The sequence below is a fragment of the Coloeus monedula genome (genome assembly GCF_965178545.1).
Source record: "Coloeus monedula genome assembly, chromosome: Z".
Classification (NCBI taxonomy): domain Eukaryota; kingdom Metazoa; phylum Chordata; class Aves; order Passeriformes; family Corvidae; genus Coloeus; species Coloeus monedula.
This window is the reverse complement of record NC_138822.1, coordinates 73,836,692-73,857,256: the sequence shown is the minus strand read 5'-3', so window position 1 is coordinate 73,857,256 and position 20,565 is coordinate 73,836,692. Positions and strand designations below refer to the sequence as shown.

General features: G+C 42.3%; 2 protein-coding genes across 3 annotated transcripts; both read left to right on the top strand.

Annotated features, from left to right (window-relative positions):
• The first annotated feature begins 103 nt into the window (after nt 1-103).
• Nucleotides 104-4,733, top strand: BRIX1 (biogenesis of ribosomes BRX1). Its single transcript, XM_082301555.1, has 10 exons — nt 104-297; nt 1,015-1,126; nt 1,511-1,554; nt 2,195-2,265; nt 2,635-2,684; nt 2,781-2,854; nt 2,953-3,003; nt 3,289-3,390; nt 3,916-4,044; nt 4,350-4,733. Exons 1-10 carry the CDS (start codon nt 130-132, stop codon nt 4,617-4,619), a joined length of 1,071 nt encoding a protein of 356 aa, XP_082157681.1. The 5' UTR covers nt 104-129; the 3' UTR covers nt 4,620-4,733.
• A 2,663-nt stretch (nt 4,734-7,396) lies between these two features.
• DNAJC21 (DnaJ heat shock protein family (Hsp40) member C21) lies at nt 7,397-20,386 on the top strand. Of its 2 annotated transcripts, none has more exons than XM_082301965.1 (12): nt 7,397-7,574; nt 7,720-7,813; nt 8,710-8,833; nt 9,716-9,838; nt 13,142-13,446; nt 14,702-14,853; nt 15,195-15,282; nt 15,521-15,679; nt 16,303-16,342; nt 18,191-18,381; nt 18,782-18,854; nt 19,869-20,386. In XM_082301965.1, exons 1-12 carry the CDS (start codon nt 7,478-7,480, stop codon nt 20,031-20,033), a joined length of 1,611 nt encoding a protein of 536 aa, XP_082158091.1. In that variant the 5' UTR covers nt 7,397-7,477; the 3' UTR covers nt 20,034-20,386. The 2 variants fall into 2 exon arrangements, with proteins under 2 accessions (XP_082158091.1, XP_082158090.1); XM_082301964.1 differs by having other exon boundaries at nt 18,779-18,854.
• The last annotated feature ends 179 nt before the right edge of the window (nt 20,387-20,565 follow it).

Below are 20,565 nucleotides of genomic sequence, written 5' to 3'. Positions count from 1 at the left end.
AGCACAAGAACCGGAACGCGAGCACAGGGAAAGCGAGCGCAGGAAGTGAGATCACACAGCCGCGAGCACAGGAAATGTGACACAGGAAATGTGACCCGGGAAGTGGAGCACGCGAGCAGCGGGCACGGGATGGCGTGGGGCCGGATGGCGGCCAAGAGAAAGCGTGGAGCGCTGGCCGCGGGGAAGGCGAAGCGCGCCAGGAGCGCCGCGAGCGCGGGCGAGGCGGTGCCGGAGGGCGGCCCGCGGGAGCGCAGCGTCCCGCCGCAGGAATACAGCATCCCGCCGCCCGTGTCCCAGGTACCGCCGCTCCGCCCGGGGTCCGGCCTCCCCGCCGCGCCGGGGCTCGGGCTGTCTGAGGGAACACGGCTGCTAAGCCGAGGCAGAGAGGTTTATTCGTAATCTTTTATAGTCCCAGCACAAGTAAAAGTATACCTGGCGGTGCGTTGTTTCCGTGAGAATACGCGAATTCTGTTCTGGTCGATGCCAATAAGATGTGTTACTTCAGTCTTAGAAGTGTTTGAAAGAGTTGGGCAATTCTTTTGTATACAGAGGATATATGGAAATTGTGCCTGTTCCATTTAAGAATCATCCGGAGAAGGTTTCGGTAATGCTTGTAAGAAAAACGGAAAGTACCGCGTGTAAACACAAAGATTTTGCAATGTGCTTACCGGCAGTAAAAGCTGGGTTGTGCTCTGGAATTGTGCCTGAGCCCATTTTGCAGGAGAATAAGTGATGCACGTGGCTTTTTAGTACTTCGGTGGGAGTGAAAGGCTGTGCCTGGGAGCACACTCGACCGGGATGAGGACGGTTCCTCCTGTAAAGGCAGTGTGCTTCCATTCTGTAGGGAAGTCTCCACCCTTGCTGAGACAGTGGTTCTGTCTGGGTGGGCAGATAAAAACAAGGGTTCTTGCTGTATCTTTCTGTATTTACGGTCCAAACCTATTTTTTTTTTCCTCTGTTATAACAGTATTAAGGCTAGAAGCTTCCCACATAATTGTTGTGTCTCTTTAACAGGGCAAATGGAAAAACAAAGAGCGAGTGCTGATATTCTCCTCTCGTGGAATTAATTTCAGAACAAGACACCTAATGCAAGACTTAAGAACATTGATGCCTCACTCTAAAGCAGGTGGGGGTTAAACATCATTCCTGACTTATATTTCAAGAATACTTTTAAGCCAAGAGGTGCTAACAACCTCTTCTTTTATTTTTTTTTAAATGTGGTACAGAAGAGTTTTGATGAAACTTGTATGTTAAACAAACAAACCCATTTTGAGCCAACAAGTACAGCAGTTGTTGTTGTATCATAATATTTTCTGGGAAATGAATCCTAAGGCATCAGTCCTGAACCTGCACAGTTAGTTTTGGTGCTGTGTTTATTTATTCCATAATACGACAGAAACAAATTGATAATTAAATTTCATTTATAAACTAGTCAACTTTTAGCAAGAGGACTGACTGTTAAAAGCATTTCTTGTTTTCCAGCCTTGTAAATGTTGGTTTTGTCTTCCAGATACTAAAATGGACCGTAAAGACCAGTTATTTGTGATCAATGAGGTAATCAAGGATTTATCTAGTGTTTCTTTATTTTATCTTCTACGGAAATTCAGTGTGCAAGGGAAAAGGGCAATCAAGTTCAAAGGATGTCACACTAGTTAGGGGAGTTGTGCAATTTCATAGGTAAAAATTACTGATATTCAGAAAGCACTTGTGTTTAAACAGAAAGTTGACTTTTGTTTAATAAAACCAGAACGAAACTTTTAATTAGATAAAGATTACCATCATGAAGAAATAAAGCATGATGTGCTTTTCTGTATAGGTGAAAGGTATAGTGCAGCTTATACTTGAACAATTCAGGACACAGATAGGCAGCCAGCCCATAAGTAGAAAGGCGTTGGTAGTTCTGAACCTAGAACCTAATGTCTCAGCTCCTGTTCTTGTGTTTGTACCCTGGAGAGGTTGTTCCTATCAGGTTGTTTGTCATTTTAATGAAGTTATTACTCCTTAGAGTAAATATGTGAGATTTTTTTTTTAAATGGCTGAAATTTGGGGATCAGTAGGTGTCACTTAATAAGACAAGATCTTCGCTTTTGAACTTGCATTTTGGAGAGGAGAAAATATTAGAGATGAAGGTGGAAAGTTTTCAAAAATGTCTTCAGAATGTTTGTAAACAGCTAATCTTATGTGTCTTGTGTAGGTGTGTGAAATGAAAAACTGCAATAAGTGCATCTTCTTTGAAGCCAAAAAGAAACAGGATCTCTACATGTGGTAAGGAAATGTTATGTTTTGTTACATTTCTGTTTATAGCTGCAGATGCTTCAGTTCTAGTTGAAGTTTCCTACTGTAATAGTGAAAATGCATGAAATAGTGCTGCTTAGTTAAATCTGTTCTAATATTGCACTTCTGTGGATAGTGCATGACCAGCTTTTGGAGACTATTTGCAGAAGCATTTTACAAAATTATTTAGAAAGCAAGTGTTTATGAGCATGTTAAAGGAACTCAGTATGGCTGTAAAAGTGACAGGAACTACTTCAGTGCAGAAATAACTGGTTGGGGTGTGGTGTGGAAATCTAGCACATCTTCTGGCTGCTGTTAATGTTATTCTTTTCTCTCTTCCCTGCCACCTGTCCTCTGCAGGCTTTCAAACACACCACAGGGACCATCTGCTAAATTCTTGGTGCAGAATGGTAAGCTGGTTGACATTATTGTGTTTGTACTCTTGCTATTTTGTCTGAACAGTTTTCTGTAAGTAATAACTTTTTTTTTTTTTAAATCAACTGTAGTTCACACACTGGCTGAATTGAAGATGACAGGAAATTGCCTAAGGGGTTCAAGACCCCTTTTGTCTTTTGATCCAGTAAGTACAGATTTTATTTTATTGAGTATGTTTTTATTCTCTTTGCATGACTATTGCATTTAGCCTTGTATGTAAAATTGCGTTTTTATTCTTTGTAGATATTTGACCAGGAGCCACATTATGCCCTCCTTAAAGAATTGTTTATTCAGGTCAGTCTCTAGTTCTGCCTGGTGTTTCTTCACTGGAAATGTATTTTGGCAACATACTTAAAAATCGAAAATGTTTTTTTCAAGTAGCAGTTTTACACTTCTGAACTTTGAAAAGGTCACAAAGGATTGGGATCATATTCTTAACATGACTGTGACACTTAAATTTTGGGTTATGAAACGTTACTTAGGTTTGGAATCTTAGAAAATTGAAATGAATTTAAAATAAGCCATTTATGTTTGACCTCTTATATTACTAATATTCAGAAATACTGCCTTTTATTACAGATATTTAGTACACCACAGTACCACCCCAAAAGCCAGCCTTTTGTCGATCATGTCTTCACCTTCACCATCACTGACGAAAGGATCTGGTTTCGCAATTACCAGGTAAGTGTTCTCTCTTAGCTCTTCAGAAGGAGCTCAGTGGAGTAATTTCATATCAAATCCATTAATCAAAATAAAATGAGGAGAATCATCAGTATTGTTACCAGAATACGCCAGCCCTTAGTGCTTGCAGATTCAGTGTCCTGAAATGACTTACCTTCTCCCATATCTCTGAAGAGATCTGGTTCAGTCGATTTGCATTCAATGAGCTGTGATTCTTTGAGGGATGTCTTGGTAGCAGGACATGCTACACAAGGCCTAAACTGTGCCTTCTAATCTAAATTGCTGCTTCAACCCAAAGTGATCTAGAGCTTACTTTCTGTAGAAGGAATTTACAAGTACCAAGTAGTCCAAAAGCTTGCTTGAATTTCAGACAACTGCTTTATGTAGAGAACTGGGTTTATACAAATCTAGCTAATCAGGTATTGTATCAGAGACTTAAATTCAGTTGTGTATTACTATATATGCAAGGTGCCTACAATTTGATTCAATCAATGAGAAATGGAGAAAGTTTTCTTTTTATTGCAGATAATAGAAGAAGATGCATCTCTAGTAGAAATTGGGCCTCGTTTTGTCCTGAACCTCATAAAAATCTTCCAAGGTAGCTTTGGAGGACCAACTCTGTATGAAAATCCTCATTACCAGTCCCCAAATATGGTAAGCAGCTCTTTGTTTTCTTTTTCATTTAGCAACTAATTTGAAACAATCTTGCAGTCAGTCTGTGCAGGAGCACAGTATGCCTTTTCCCATGACCCTTTGTAGCCCTAAACTGATGACAGTTTGTGAACAGAGTAGTTTTGTAGTCATTAGGTGTATGCAGAAGTCATTGTCACTGGAAAGATGGCTCTACTCTGAGGGTCTTGACCATTAAGCAGAGAAATTACCATGTATTTCTTTAATACCAGATTTTTTCCATCTTGCTTATTTGAAACATGATGAAATTTAAATTCTTATTTTTATAGCATCGCCGGCTGGTAAGATTGTCAGTGGCTGCTAAATTTAGAGAAAAGCAGCAAGTCAAAGAAGTGCAAAAGATTAAGAAAAAAGGGACTAAGGTCCTTGTTGAAGAAGATCCTACCGAAGTGGTCTTTGAAACTCCAGCTGAGGAGAAGCCAGTGGAAATTCAGCTTGTGAAACCAGAGGCAAAGCCAATTGTTAAAGATAAGAAGAAGCTACGCAAAATTCAGAGGAAGAAGCAAAAAAAGCTATTCAGAACTGAAGGATCTGCATAGATGTTACAAGGGATGAAACTTGATACAATATTGACCGAATATTGTAAATATTTGAATTTACATTGTACAGACAAACATGTCTGAACTTCAATTTTTAAGTAAACAAAACACACATTTCTTTATAAAGATTGAGTTTGCATTCTTTTATTGTCTTCTGGGTTTTGAGAAATAACGTGGCATCCCATTCAACCTGGCCTTAAACACTTCCAGGGACGGGTCATCCACAGCTGCTCTGGACAGCCTGTTCCAGTGCATCACCACCTCACAGGAGAGAATTTTTCCTAATGTCTATAGTCTGATTCCAAGAAACATTTCTTTACTGATGTAGTAGTAGACTATTAATGAGTAGTTACAGACCTCTCTGGGTCTATTTCTTTATTACATGCCTTTAACCTAGTTCACAGTTCCTGACCTCATGACGTGGTTCTTCTACTGACTAGTTGTGTCTCCCTGTGCACTCCCTCAAACTTTCTTGAGTTCCAAAGTGTTGCTCATGCCCTATTTCTATTTGATTCCTTTGTTTCAATTTCCAGTGTCTTAATGCTGAAAAGACACAACTGGCTCAAGAGGAAGCTGACCTTTTAAGCTCCAAATATCACTCCACCCAGCAGGGCAAGGGAAATCCAGTATGACTTCTGCAAAAAGTGGTCTGTGTGCCGTAGGATTGGAAAGAAAGACTGGTGAATACAGGCATGTGCTCAATTCATGCAGCCTAATGTGTAGTCGCAGTTGAGTTGGAAAGGACCCCCATTAGTATCGAGTCCAACTTAACTCCTTGCCGAACTGTGCAACACTAAACCATATGACTAAGGTCATCATCCAGACCCTCATTTACTCTTGACAGGCTTGGTGCCATGACTACTTCCCTGGGAACCGACCACCCTCTGCATGAAGAACCTTGGTGTCCAACTGGAACTTTCCCTGGCACACTTGTGGTTTAACCTCAGCTGCCAACTCACCCCCAGAGAGTTGTCTGTTTACTCTCCCCTGGTGGGGTGGGGAAGAGAATTGGAAGGATAAAAGTGAAAGCTTGAGAGTTGAGATAAAGACTATTTAATAGGTAAAGCAAAAGCTGTGCACAGAAGCAAAGCAAAACAAGGAATTTATCTACTATGTCCTGAGGGGCAGGCAGGTATTCAGCTCCCAGGAAAGCTGGGTTCCATCATATGTAATAGTGACCCAGGAAGACAAATGTGTCACTCTGAATGTTTTCTTCTTTCATTCTCCAGCTTTGTATGCTGAGCATGGTGCCATGTTGTGTGGGATAGCCCTGCAGTCCGTTGGGATTGGCTGTCCTGGCTCTGTCCCCTCGCAGTTTCTTGTGTACCCCTCCCTGGTGGGTGGGTGAAAAGTAAAAATGGCTATAACTCTGAGCCCTGCTCAGCAATAATAAAAACAAACATTTCTGTTATTAAATCCAAATCCAAACCACGGCTGCGTATCTGCTACTGTGAAGAAAATTAACTCTATTCCAGCCAAGACGTCCTGTGACAAAGGTGTACACTGCAGTGAGGTCCCCTCTCAGCCTTCTCCAATAAGCTGTGTGGCCTCAGCTGTGCGGCCTCAGCTGCTCCCAAGTCTTGCCCTCCAGACCTCTCTCCATCCAAGCTGCCCTCCTCCTGATACTCTCCAATAGCTTTATATCCTTCTGATGTTGAGGTGCCCCCAGCACTCGAGGTGACGCCGCCCCACTGCAGAACACAGCGGGACAATCCCTTCCCTTGCCTGGCTGTCAGTGCTGTGCCTGATGCCCCGCAGGACAGGGTTGGCTCTCCTGGCTGCCAGGGTACTGCTGATTCATGTTCAACTTGCCATCTTTGGATCAGAAAGAGATCAGGACCTCCAGATCTTACTGTCTGATCTGAAGCTCCATTTGCATACTGTCCACTGATACACACCTGACCTAGAGAAGGAAAGCGGCTTTGACCAACCCTAAGACCTCTGAAGAGCACAGATATTTAAAAAAAAGCTACCTTGGGAATGTGTGCTGCTGGTTGTGCCTCTGAGCTCCTCAGCACCCACAGGAATCAGAAATATCTGTTTCAGAAACAGTGTGGCCAGCAGGACTAAGGAAGTGATTTTCCCCTTGTGCTTGGCACTGGTGAGGTCACACCTTGAGTCCTGTGTTCAGGTCTGGGCTCCTCAGTTCAGGAAGGACTTTGAGGCGCTGGAGCAAGTCCAGAAAAGGGAAACCAAGCTGTGAAGCACAAAAAAGCCTGGAGCACAGGTTTTAAGAGGAGCAGGAGTATTTACCCTGGAGAAGAGAAAACTCGGGGGAGATCTTAATGCTCTCTACAACTCCCTGAAAGGAAGGTGTGACCAGGTTGGTGTCAACCTTTTCTGTGAGGCAACTGGCAATAGGACAAGAACACATGGCCTTAAGCCGTGCCAGGGGAGGTCTAGGTTGGACATTAGCAGTAATTTCTTCACAGAAAGGGCGATTAGACACTGCAATGGGCTGCCCAGGGAGGTGGAGTCACCGTCCCTGAAGGTGTTAAAGAAAAGTCTGTACGCGGCACTCAGTGCCATGGTCTCGTTGACATGGTGGTGTTGGGTCACAAGTTGGACTCGATGATCTCGGAGATCTTTTCCATCCTCATTGATTCTGTGAATTCCAGGACAAGGCATCCCGTTAATCTGACACCGCGTGACTGCAGCGCCCAAACCCGGCCGCGGGCCGGGGAGAAGCGTCCCCAGCATGCTGCCGACAGCCGGGTGACACCGCCCCGCAGGTCCCTCCCCTCCCGCCTCGCTCCTCCCGCTGCCGGCCTCGCTCCTCCCGGCGCGGGGCGGCGGTGCCCGGTGTCCCGGTGTCCCCGCCCCGCCCCAGCCCGCCGGCTGCCGCCGCCGCCATCGCCATGAAGTGCCACTACGAGGTGCTGGGCGTGAGGCGGGACGCCGCCGAGGAGGAGCTGAAGCGGGCGTACCGCCGGCTGGCGCTGCGCTGGCACCCGGGTACGGCCCGGGCCCGGCCGCGGCCCCGGCCCCGCGCGGCGCGGGGGCACCGCGCTGTCGCCTGGCTCGGTGCCGGGGGCGGCGGGGCGGCTGCTGCCGCCGAGCCTTACCGCCGCTGACACGGTTTCGTTAAATTGTCCTGCAGATAAAAACCTCGAGAACGCGGAGGAGGCAGCGGAGCAGTTCAAGTTGATCCAGGCGGCGTACGACGTGCTCAGCGACCCACAGGAACGGGCCTGGTGAGCAGCGCTTGGCCTGGCAGAGGCTGTATTAGCCCTGGCTCTGCCGGGGCTTGTCCTGCTCCTGGGCCTCGCTGCAAGTCAGCGCGGGCATCCGTGGGCAGGAGCAGCCTGCTTGGCTTAGGCTTTGTAGGAGTTGAGAGCCATGCAGCCCTTTGGAGAGGCACAGCTCCGCACGCTCACCTTCCTCGTGGTGTGCCGGGAGCTGGTGGCGTGCTGGGCCCCGAGGAGCGCCCCGCGAACAGCCAGGCTTGGCCTGGTGCTCCTCCCCGAGCACGGGGCACCTTGCACGGCAGCTCTGGTCAGCCTTAGGCCTTGGGCAGTGCATACAGGTGTTCAGTCCTAATGTGAAATACACACACACGCATCTCTAAGGGATTGCTGCTCTGAATGTTCTGTGTAGCTTGTTTTTCACATGGGCTGAAGCTTGTTTTTCACGTGGGCTGGGGGAAACATCTCCCAAATTATGCGACCAAAGCTGCCTGTACTGAGTTTGCCCTCCTTGAAAATACAGGACTGTTTCTCAGTTTTTATGTGCTAGTGTATGATTTGGGCCTTTTTTGAGTGTGTGCAAGTACTGGGTGATTTAAATAATGCCCTACCCATTTCTGGAAGTTTGTTGAGGCATCTTGCTCAAATGTGATTGTTTGGTAGGTGGCTGTTGAGGAATTGCTGCTATAGATATTGCAGATAAAGTAATACTAAGTAAATTAAAGTTCAAGAGAGAATATTTACTGAGTCTGTCATGCTTTTCTCTCTGAAGACTTTGGATGTGAGGAACAAATTACAGACAGTGGGTTAAGCTATACAGTGATGAGGTAGGTGTACTGTGTTATTTATGAGCACTGAGGAGTGTTCTGTGTCTCTACATCCGTGATGCTGTGAATTTTTTCCAGGTATGATAATCACAGGGAGGCTCTGCTGAAAGGGGGAGTTGATGGAGACTATCAGGATGATAGCTTGGATCTGCTGCACTACTTCACTGTTAGCTGTTACTCTGGATATGGGGATGATGAAAAGGTAATGAATCAATTAGTCTTTAATGAATCAGTTTAAATTCCATTATAAGTGTTGGCATCTGTTTTGTGTTTAAGTTATATGTAGAATTGTTAGCACAGCTTATACTAATCTAAGACAAAACTTACTCTAGATGTATAGGGAAGCTTTAATTCCTGCATATTGTCCAACAGTTAATTGATCATAACATCCAGCTATACCATACAACTACAGATATGTGTGTATTGTTTATTTATCCTTTACAGTGAAGCATTCCACGGCTTTGCGATACCATCTGTTTATTTAGAAATACTTTATCAAGCTAGAACACTTAAAATTACAGAAAAGCAATGTAACAACAGTCGTTGAGGAAGGTGTGTATAATTGAATTCCCTATTGGCATTTACAATTCCCTGTTAGATTTTAAAATACTCACCATATATGGAAAAGCTCCAGGTGATTAGAAGAACCTCTGCCAGAGAAAATACTTACCTGTCTTTGTGTTACTGTACTAGGACTCAGTAACATATTCATTTAGAAAAAGATAGGATATTTAACAGTGAATTTTATATCTGGAACTTTCACAAAACTTGATCCCGTGTAATTAGAAACTTATCGCCATCTCCAGTATGTGGAAACTTTTTTGAAATTTGTATTTGACTACAGGTGTGAGATAGACAGAGATGGTGTGAAGGAGGCGAAAATAAAAGGCAGGAGAGATAGTGGAACTTTGTTAAGAAGGGTCTTGTACCTACAGCAAGTGCTTACACAGCCTTTACCCAGGTTTTGAGTTGCTCTTGCAGAGTAGCAACGTTTCTCTAAAATACACGACTGCACCCAAGCATTTGTACATCTATTATTGAGCTGTGCAAAAGACTGATTGATTGATTGATTGATTGATTTCAGGGATTCTTTACAGTCTATCGACAAGTTTTTGAGAAGATTGCGAAGGAAGAGTTGGAATATATGACCCAGGAAGATATTGAAGAATTCCCTATGTTTGGATATTCCCATAGTGACTATGATACGGTAAGGGCAAGTAAAACGGAGCTGAAGGTAATGGAGTTAAACCATTACTTTGTCCCAGAGGAAAGGCTCCTGCTGATCTCTGAGGTGCATACAAACCCATGTAACTGTGGTTATCTTCTGCTGTTGTAGACCATTACTGTAAAGGAAGTGCTCTGATTCATAATATTTAGCTGAATTAAAATTGGTATTTCCTGTTGGACTATAGAATTAGCCAGGCCTATAGGGTGAGTTGTCAGACAGATACTTCACAGGGCTAACCATCAATTATGCCAGTGGAACTTAAGTGTAGCGCAAGACCTATAAAGCAAAATAATGGATGTTTTCTTTGCTTTCTGATGAGAGTAGTTTACCAGTGTTTAACACAACTTACATTACAGAAAGGGGTATTGAGCTAATTTTTTTTTCCAATAACATGTAGTATCTTGCCTCCTATAGGAAAACTGCATAGCACTTAGTGCATAGCACAGCCTTTAGAAAATAGATGTGGTGTTGATCTGCAGTGTGAGCTTCCACTATGATAGCACTGTCATCCGCAGTTAGCCTGTAGTCAGATTTGAGTCAGAAAACATTGCATGCTTTCCTCTGTGAAGCAAGAAAAGAAAGTGTATGGGGACTTGTATGACTTGAATTCTTGTCACCTGGTTTGCCAACTATTTGTTATAAACTATCAGAATTAGGATTTTTTTTTTTAAGTTACCAGTATGTCTGTGTCGAAATTAAATAATGAGGTAATAACACTTTCCCTAGGGAATAACTGCACAGTATGAAGTGCACTCAAATGTTGCTTCTAGTCTGGTACTTCTCGCTGTCACCTTCTCTGTATGGCTAATTATTTATGAAATTTAAATTGATACATCCTTTAAAAGTTAGTAGCTTCAGTGGTACAAAACTTGGCTGGAGTTGGAAACAAAAGTTAGAAATCAAACTTCTTAAGAAGTGCCAGAACTGGTGTTTGGAGGCAGGGAAAAGTTACAGGATGGATTAATAAGTGGAAATCTTTCCCAGGGAAAATATAGTATCTCTGAACCAGCTAAAATCTGTCTTTTAATGTAGTTATCTTGAAGCATCTTTTGAAAACTGCTTGCTTTGAGGCCATGGGATAAATATGATTATATACTCAAAATAGTGCTTAGTTAATGCTTACCTCAATTAGTAACTGCAAAAAAGGGCTGGAATTCTAGCACCAACATGCTTTGACATCTGCCTTGTTCACGCTGTTCTGGAAGCAGAGTGCTCACTTTTCCCCCCCCCTAGGGATTCATAGGGATATTTTATATGAAATAGCCTCTGTTTATAGAGCGGTAATTTTCCTTGTCTTATATTCAGACGAAGAGAGAACACTGTCAGAGGATTCCAGCACTGCAGTGCTCACTTTTCTACACAGTAGGAATATAATGGGAAAAGAGTTTTAGAAGGGAGCTACAAAAACTCTACAAAGGCTTCAAAATCTGTGATGTGAATAGTCTCTGGTTTGGTCTACTCTGTGAATTCACAAGAAGCTTGAGAGGCAGCGTGATCAGTGCCAGGTAGCCAGGAAAGATATTCGTAAGGCCATGAGTTCACAAGCCTTCATGGGAAGAGAACACTTGTAGGTCAATTAGGTGCAGAAAAAGTGATCAGCTCCAAGTATGAGTAGCAGGCAAAACAAAATCCACCTGGGAGTTAAGCAGTGGCTGCTCTACAGGCTGCTGGGGAATGCCAGAGATGGGCGGCTTGTTAAGGTAGCTGTTGAGAATGGGGAGACTCTCAACTTACACATCTGATGAAGGGGAGGATGATCCCTGTTATCAGTTGATAGGTGTGCATCCTTTTGCACAGAAGTATCCTCTTCTGCAGCAGAAATCTGAGGTAGTTAGTCTCATCTTACTTAAGTTATTGGAGGAAATATTGGTTATTTGATTTATTGGTTATTTTTTGTGATAGCAGAGAAAAACTGTAGTGACTTACCTGCTAGAAGCCACAGCCATGAATTTTGCATGTAGATAGGCTGCTGGAAGTTAGTGTTGTGTTGTTCCTCTGAATAAAAATTGATAGTTGTAGTTCCTGTGAACAAAAAATGGCAGAAGGAGAAGACGACTCACTAGAAGAAAACATATCAAACCATTAGGTTAAATACTTCTGTGAGGTATCCTAAAATATGAGCAGTAGGGAATATAGGAGTGAGTAGTAAAAAGGAAGATTGATGGGGCAAGTAGTGTAAGAAGGGAGTTTGGGCATATCATGATGGCTAAATATACAAAATGCAGAAGGATAATAATTATTTGGAGAGAAATAAAGAACAAACCCAAAGTGATTATGATGCCATATTCTTAGTCCAGCATTTACTCATGAATAGGAAAAGAGAGGAGAATAAATAACGATCACTTACTTTTTCTTTTAATGCGAAAGCTAGGGGGCATAATTTTAACTGACAGTCATTAGTTTACTGACAAAACAGGAGTAAATGTTTCTTCACATAGCCCCTTGTTAAACTGTAGAAGTCACGGCTCCTTGCTGTTGTATCATCAAGGGCTATTCATTTCTGTCTTGCTCAGGAAGCAGACAATATACAGGGAAGAAATAGCATTATGTATTTATTTTGCTGCTCTTTTTATGCTGTGCAAATGTATGGCTGACCTCTCATGTGGTTTAGTGTGGAGGTTCGTAGGCAGTCTGTGCAAGTACCAGCTTGCAGGCAGCATGTCTGATTCTGATTGTGCTTTTCAGTTTGACAGGAGAAATATAGCACAGCTAAGTAACAGGACACTTGTTGCAGCAGGGATTACTGCAACAAGCATATTTCAAACCAGGAGTCCCGTGGAAACGAAGTATATATGGACAGATTCGTGGTAGATGTTTCAGAGATGTTTATTTCTCCAGCTGCATGGCCGGGGCTCAGCTCAGGAACCCCGCAGTCACGGGACCCGAGGGTCCTTGGCCACCCCGGGGAACACAAAACAACCAATGGGGAATGAGACTGACCAGGGGCAGGGAGACCCCGTGTCTCCCCCCCAGGGCCCCTCTCCCAGGGCTCCATGGCAGGGGGAGGGACCCCAACAGACACTAGTGTCAGCGTGATCCAGTCCTACAGGGGGATATTTTTAGAAGTTGCAGTTTGTAATAGTTTAGAGAAGTTTGTTGAATTGACGCACTTTCAAACTTCAAGGATGATGTTAGAAGTTTCTCTAAACCTTCATTGCTCTGAGGCAAAACTGTGGCCTGTATAGAAGTTCAGAACAAAACTGTTACAAAAGTCCTGAATTATTTGTATGATTTTTGTGTCCCCTCCTAAACAAGCGGCTTAGTTTTGTTTTTTTCTTACAGGTAGTCCACCCTTTCTATGCATATTGGCAGAGTTTTTGTACTCAGAAAAACTTCGCTTGGAAAGAAGAGTATGATACACGACAAGCCTCAAACCGCTGGGAGAAACGAGCTATGGAAAAAGAGAACAAGAAAACGAGAGAGAAAGCAAGGAAAGAGAGGAATGAACTGATCCGTCAGCTTGTAGCCTTTATTCGTAAAAGGGATAAAAGAGTACAGGCTCACAGAAAACTTGTAGAAGAACAAAATGCAGAAAAAACTAGGAAAGCAGAGCAATTTCGGAGGCAACAGAAGCTCAAACAAGCCAAGTATGTACATGTGGAACAAATCTTTGCTTTTTAACTTGGAGAAACCGTGAGGATATAGTATAGACGTAGATTCTAATAGTAGCTCCACTTACTCTTTTAAACATCCTTGAAAATATTAGGTATTAATTTTGGTCTCAAGTCTTGAGCTGTTCAAAACTCAGCTTTCTGCATTGTACTGACTTGTAGAGATCTAAGATAAGTGGGGAATGGTTATCTGGGTGCTGTGAGTAAATGGCTGTAATAACACAGAACCCAGTGTGCTTTTATTTAGCTGGGGAAGTAAAATTTAATAGCTGTCTTTGTTTCTTTAAAGAAAAAAGAATGTAAGTTTTAGAATAAGGGCAAACAGGACTATAACAACCTGGACTTAGATCACCTTCATCTGCTTGGAGCTGTACCTGCTAAAAAGAAAGAGGGGAAAATGAGCTTAGCTTTGCCTTTCCTTTTAACTTTTAGAAAGGACCCTTTCATTGGACTAAATGCAGTATCTGATGCTTTTTTTCTCCAAAGAGGAAGAGGTGGTCTCCTGAGTATAGCCACAATTTATTTTTTCAACTGGAAGAACTGTTTGCCTGCACATACGAGGGAGGAGCTTAAATTCTTAGTAAGAGTGCACTTGCAAAATAATGGCATATTGATTAAAATTATGTAATAACATATATGGAGTATATTATGTACTGTTTTTATATATATACATATATACTTTCTCCCTTGGACAATAAAGAAGAATTATGCATTTACTGACAGGTGGCTTGATAATTCTGAGGCCAGAGGCCAGCTGGAGCAAAATTCAGCTGTCCTGTAATGCCCTATTTGATAAGTTGGGGCACACTTAGATTGGGAAAACTGAGCTGGTACATTCCCATAGCGCACGATCCAGGAGTAATGTGCTTGTGGATTTCGTTTTCCGATGTTGTTTGTGAGTTTGGATCTTAGAGCAGGATTGAGCTGACTTCCCTGCTGTCAGCTTGATACTGACCATTCTGCGCAGCACTTTCTGCCTGAAATTCAACCAGGATCCACCTGTGTTAATATCCCTGCTTGCAGCGTAGAGGTGCCCATTGACATCATAAATGAACTCAGATTGCTCAGAATTCCACTAGTTTGCTCCATCATTATAGGTTCAGAACTTTCCTCCTGAAATGCCCAAGAGGAGCAGTTATCTTTAAGTAGAAGTTACCTTTAAGTAACACTGTTCCTGTAGTTCCCATCTCACAGACACAGTGTAGAAGTTACTGTATTATTCTGCTTGCAGACTTGCTGAGCAGTACAAAGAGCAGAGCTGGATAACTATGTCAGATCTGGAGAGAGAACTGCAAGAGATGGAGGCACAATATGAAAAGGAATTTGGAGATGGATCAGGTGGTGAAGATGAATTAGAAGAACAGGAGACAAAAGGCATTGAAGGTATGGTGTGTGGGGAGGTGATGTATACTGAGTCACTGCAGTCTGAGTGTGGCTCACTTAGAGCCTCAGATTCACAGTTCTGACTGTGATGCAACTCACTGCCTCCCTCTGAGGGTGCTGGGCTAGAGTCTGTTCCTCACTGGTGTTTTCCTTTGAGCAAGCTGCAGCTGTTAATTTATACTAATGTCTGATTTGGTGAGGTGATCTTGATCTGTCTGTGTGTCAGTAGTACTAGAGAAATTGAATGTCAGTGCTGTGACTATTTTCTGGGGCTTAAAGAGCAGCTTGTTCAAAAATTACTCATCTGACTTTGTCTCTCTGATCCCCGTTGATCTCTTCAGACAAACTGAATGATGAAGCTGAAGAAGCTGAATTTGTTGATGGTCTGTACTGCCCTGCTTGTGACAAATTGTTAAAAACTGAGAAAGCGTAAGTGCTTGTGGTTGGGCATTTGGGGTGGAGGTGTTGGCTTTTAAGTCCTTTAAAACTGCATTTTAAAGAATTTTTAACTTCACATAATGGTCAGTGTGGTCTTTCCAGTAGAGACATTGTCAGTGCAGAAATTTCCGTACTTAGTAGAGCTGAATAATGGGCCTGTTATTAATTTACGTGTAAATATAATGATGTTTGCTCAGACCAACATGCAGTAACAATCTGCTCTTCACAGCATGAAGAATCATGAAAAATCAAAGAAGCATCGAGAGATGGTATCACTGTTACGACAGCAACTGGAAGAGGAAGAAGGGAAATTTCCTGTGTCTTTGGATGATGCAGATGGAATAGAGACCAAAGAGGAGGAAGAAACAAAAGACATGCCCAAACAGAAGTACTTCAAATTGGTTTTAATTTTATCATGACTTCTGATTTACTAAGTATTAGTGGCCTTCAGAGGGAGCTCCTGATGATTTGCCCCTGTATTGCTCTCAGTGTTGTGCAATTTGAAATACTTCTTAGTATCAGAGTTCCAGTAAAACACATGCATTTTTATGACTGCATTTGAGTGCTGTAGAACAACAGACTCATGTTTTCTCTGCTGCTTAAATTACATGTTAAGGAAAAGAAGGGTTTGTTATTTTTCAAGCAGAGGGGCTTCCACAGAGCTAGTGCTGATTGATTTGGTACTGTCAGTTGATTTTTGGCATAAATGGAAAATGAGAGTGCTCAAAATCAGAATTGTTACACAAGTTCATTTTTTAAATAGCCAGAGCATAATCCCAACTATCTCACTAGTATCTTTGGGTTCAGTCCGAGCAGCATAAATGTTTTACTAAATGCAATGAGTAGTTTGGGAGACCTATTGTTTTAGTTTCAGGCATGAGTAACTTTATTTTTGTGACTACCTAATATGTTAAGAGGATAAGGGAAAGTATAGCTTGATACCTTTTAAAGAATCCTACTAGTTTTGGGGGGTTTTCTGTAAAAAAAGTAATTTTTTAATTATCTTTACAGACTCTCAAAGAAACAAAGGAAGAAACAGAAAACAATGAAGGTATGTAGTCATAATGATACTCTGGGAACTTCACAACCCAGTTTTGTTATCTCCCGACAAATTATTTTTTTGTCCTGCAAAATAGGAGAACTTGAAATTCCATGGAATTTGAAGGCTATTCAAAAATATTTGTAATTCTTCTTTGCCTCAGAATAACTTTTATTAGACTTATTATAATAATATTTTATGATAATAACATCACAGACCTCACTTCATTCTGTTGGTGCAGATGCTAATACGTGGTGCTGACTCTAAAAAGGCTGAAGTCTTAAGTGTAAGAAAAACAGATGGAAACAGGCAGATAGGGAGAATGCAAGGAATTGATCCGGAAGACTAGTAGTGGCCTTGGGGCATTAACAGCTCAGTTTGGTGGTCACTTCTGGCTTTAGTTGCAGGAGTTGATATAATGCATTGTTTGTTAATTTCTAATTTAGAGGGAGTGGAAAAAGCTGCCACAGTATTGGCTTCCTGCTGACACTGTAGCAGTTGGAATGAGCCCATCCATTCCACCTTTCTCTTGAACACTAATACCATTGTTACTTTGTAATCTGCTGTACTCCAGGATCTGAGTCTGTGCTTGATATGACAGATCTGTGCTGACAGCAACAGGTGAAATTCACCAAGTGCAAGCTGTTTCAGGCTTGAGTGGCAGGAGTGTAATAGTCAGCACATTTTTTTGTCTGCCTTCCTCAAACTTTATCCTTTCCAAGTACTTACTCCTCAGTTCTAGCCTTGTTCCAATGACCTGTCTGTACCAGGTCTTGCCTCTTCCATGCTTTCCCCTCTAATTACCTATTTTCTGTTCACCTTTTCTGCCCTTTCCCACTCCATCATTCTCTTGTTCTTAAGAGACTTTCAAGCAGCTGAAATTTTCTGGCTTCATATTGGCTGGTCCAATTGTATAGTCCAAGTATTGGCTTGACCTTCATGTTTCCGTGCAGGCCGTGAGGCTTCAGTGACCTCTTTCCTCCTCTGTCTGAGACCAGAAGGTTTGTTCTCACTGCAGAGGTGGAACATAGTCACCGTGGCTCTGTTCCGCAGAGCCTGGTGAACAGGCTGGACAGTAGGTGCCACTCTTGCATTGCACGAGCTGGAAACTTGTGCTGAGAGATCCTAACCTCCATCCTCTGCCAAGCATTGAGTACAGGGAATCTCTGTGGGTTTTGTTTTCTTTTCCTGAAGTTGAGATTAGCCAAATTTTTTTTCAGGTAGCTGAGACTGTGCACTAGAGGTGATAAAAGTTGTAACAATGGGGTGTTAGGTCAAACTTGTTAACCTGCTTTTGGAAGCTTTGCTGTTCTGCTTCAGACAGGGAGTTGATATTTTGCCAAACTGTGTATATTGAGTCTAATCTGACGCATGGAAAAGGCTGTCAGTATCTGTAATGCTATGGAAGGAAAATACAGTGTGTCTATCTAATTTCAGTCAGCTCAGTTATTTTGGCTCAAGTGCCCTAGTGCAGTTGTCTGGCAAAGAAAACTGTAATCTAACTAATTAACCTTTTGCAAAGATTAAAAGCCAAGCCACTATCTGGGAAATAAAAATGGTAGTCAGAACAGGATGAACCTCGTGCGTAATTAAAAGCTACCTTCATTCTCCTCTTCTGTAGTTTCAGAGGCTGTTTTATTGGTGTTTCTTCCCTTCACCACAGGTGGCCTCATCTTTCAAAACAGGAGAACTAAAGTTTTACCTGTTACAGTCTCACTGAAAAAACACAGTAAAATTAAGAGGGTCCATGGCTTTCTCTCCTCCCAACCCACCCATGTTTGAGGTAAATGAGTATAATACTATAAACATAGTCACTAACGAACTGAAAATATTTAACTTGGATTTCTTCTGTTTGTACAGGGTTATGAGGACTCTTTTGATCAAAGTGCTGATGAAGAAACAGTTGAACAAAAGGAGGTGCCCAGCATGGAGAAGGACAGTGGCTCAACAGAAGAATTATTAAATGATGGCCAAAGATGTGCTGTGTCAGAAGACACAGGCATTAGAGACGATGTCAGCCGGGAGAATGAAACAAAAAGTGAAGAAAAAAGGTGTGTTGGATTGCAAGATTGCAGTCACTGTATCATTCTGTGTCGTGGTTGATACTGTCAAACAAGGATAGATTTACTCACAAATGTGGACTCTGGGGGGGCTGCTCACCAAAACAGGTTTAAATAAATACAATACTAAGCGAAGAGTGTAGGAACTTCTTTGAAGTGGTATTTGACTGCAGATTGCCATATCACTTCCCAGGAGCTGATTCAGCATCTTGAGATTAACAATTGATTGTATAAATTAATTTTTTTTTTTTCCGGAAACACTTGGTATTTTGTTGTGTGAAGAAAGAACAGGGGAAAGCAGCAGAGACACTGATAACTGAAAAACATCAGAAGCTTGTAGATGTTGAATGTTCGTGTGCACTGATCTTGGTTCCTCTTTGTCTGTTAGCAGCACTAAGCCTAAAGGGAAAAAAGCCAAGGAAGCAAAAAAGTCTGCCAAGGCATCTTCAGAGAGCTCAACAACAGTATGTCAAGTTACTTATGCTATTTAAGATAGAATCATAGAATTGTTAAGGTTGGAAGGGACCTTAAATATCATCTAGTTCCAGTAGACTATATTGCTCAAAACCCCATCCAGCCTGGCCTTGGACACTTCCCAGGGATGAGGTGTCTACAACTTCTCTGGGCCAATGCCTTATCACCCTTACAGTAAAGAATTTCTTCCTAATGTGTAATCTAAACCTGCCCTCTGCCAATTTAAGACCACTGCCTGTTGTCCTGTCTGTCTGCCTGTGTAAAAAGTCACTCTTCCTGCTTTATATAAGCCCCCTTAAGGCACTGGAAGGCTGCAGTGAGTATTCCCTGGAGCCTTCTCTTCACCTCTCTCAGCCTGTTTTCATAGGAGGGGTAAAAGGTGGGGATCATATTACTACAAAGAAGGCTGGTTTTTTGGGCACCTGCAGTCCACAAATTCTGCCCCTGTGGTTTTAATAGAACTGGAGCTTCAGCTCTTGTTCTCACAGAGAAACACAGGACTAAGCTTAGTTTCTAAGAGAGTTGGTAAAGTTCTGTATGCAAGGCAGTTCAGATAAATTAAACAACTGAGGACAGAGCTGTTGTCACCCAGCAGGTGACAGGCAGTACTATTTGCATCTTTCCAATGTTGATGCTTGCCGGAGAGTGAATCTTTGTAGTAACTACAGCTAAGACATATTAAATTCACTACGTCTCAGAGCCCAAAGTATTGCCTGTATGGTCAGGTGTGATCAAAACTATTCTTTACTTTGAATTAGATCTGTAAGGCTTCCATTCTTGGTTTTTACTTAAAGCTCTTTGAAATTTCGTGAAGTTATATTTGTGATTATTTTTTAAAAATGTCTGTGTTTAATTGTCAATGCATAATGGAATATTGATGATAGAAACAAACAGCTTATTCATGCTTCATTGTCAAGGAGAAACTGCGTACAAGAAATTGGTGTATTGCACTGATGACATTCAGTACGAATGTGAAGCATTCTGGGGTTCTTTTCTCATTGTAGAATGAAGTTCCCATCCACTGTGTAACCTGCAGTTGTACATTTCCGTCCCGAAATAAATTGTTTGAACACCTGAAAGCCACAGGACATGCAAGAGCGACGACAACACCGACTGTAAATGGAGCGGTGAATGCCAGAAACAAAAAAGAGAAACGTAAAAACAGATAGAACTTTGCTACAGTGACAGTCTTCAGAATTGTACAATAACACTCTCCCAGAACTGAAACATGCACATTGCCTGTGTCTGGAGTTAAACAAAGAAGTACCAATTTAGGAAAAAAAATGAAGATGCACAAAAGGAGTACTATCTTGTGAAGGAATCTGTGCTTTCTTCTGTTTTTAACAACCTTCCTTTAATCACAAAATGGTTTGGTGGCATGGCATAGGTGCTGCTTCCACAGAGCCACCTTGTCTAAAGCCCCTTACCCTGCAGCACCTTTCACACCATGGGTGGGGAAATAGTAACTCAAAGCTACTCACCCTGTGTTCCTGTAGAAACCTGCATGGATGAAGTACCCACACAGAGGAAATAATAAATTATTTTGACATGCGTGCTGTTGCTTTTCTTTTGAGAGGGCTCAGCTCAGGGTGAGTGTAGCCAGTAGCAGGGCCTGTGCTCAGCTGGGGAGAACATGGTGCTAATAACACCCAGGTTATGGGTTTAAACCCTCTATGGGCCATTTACTTAAGAGCTGGGCTT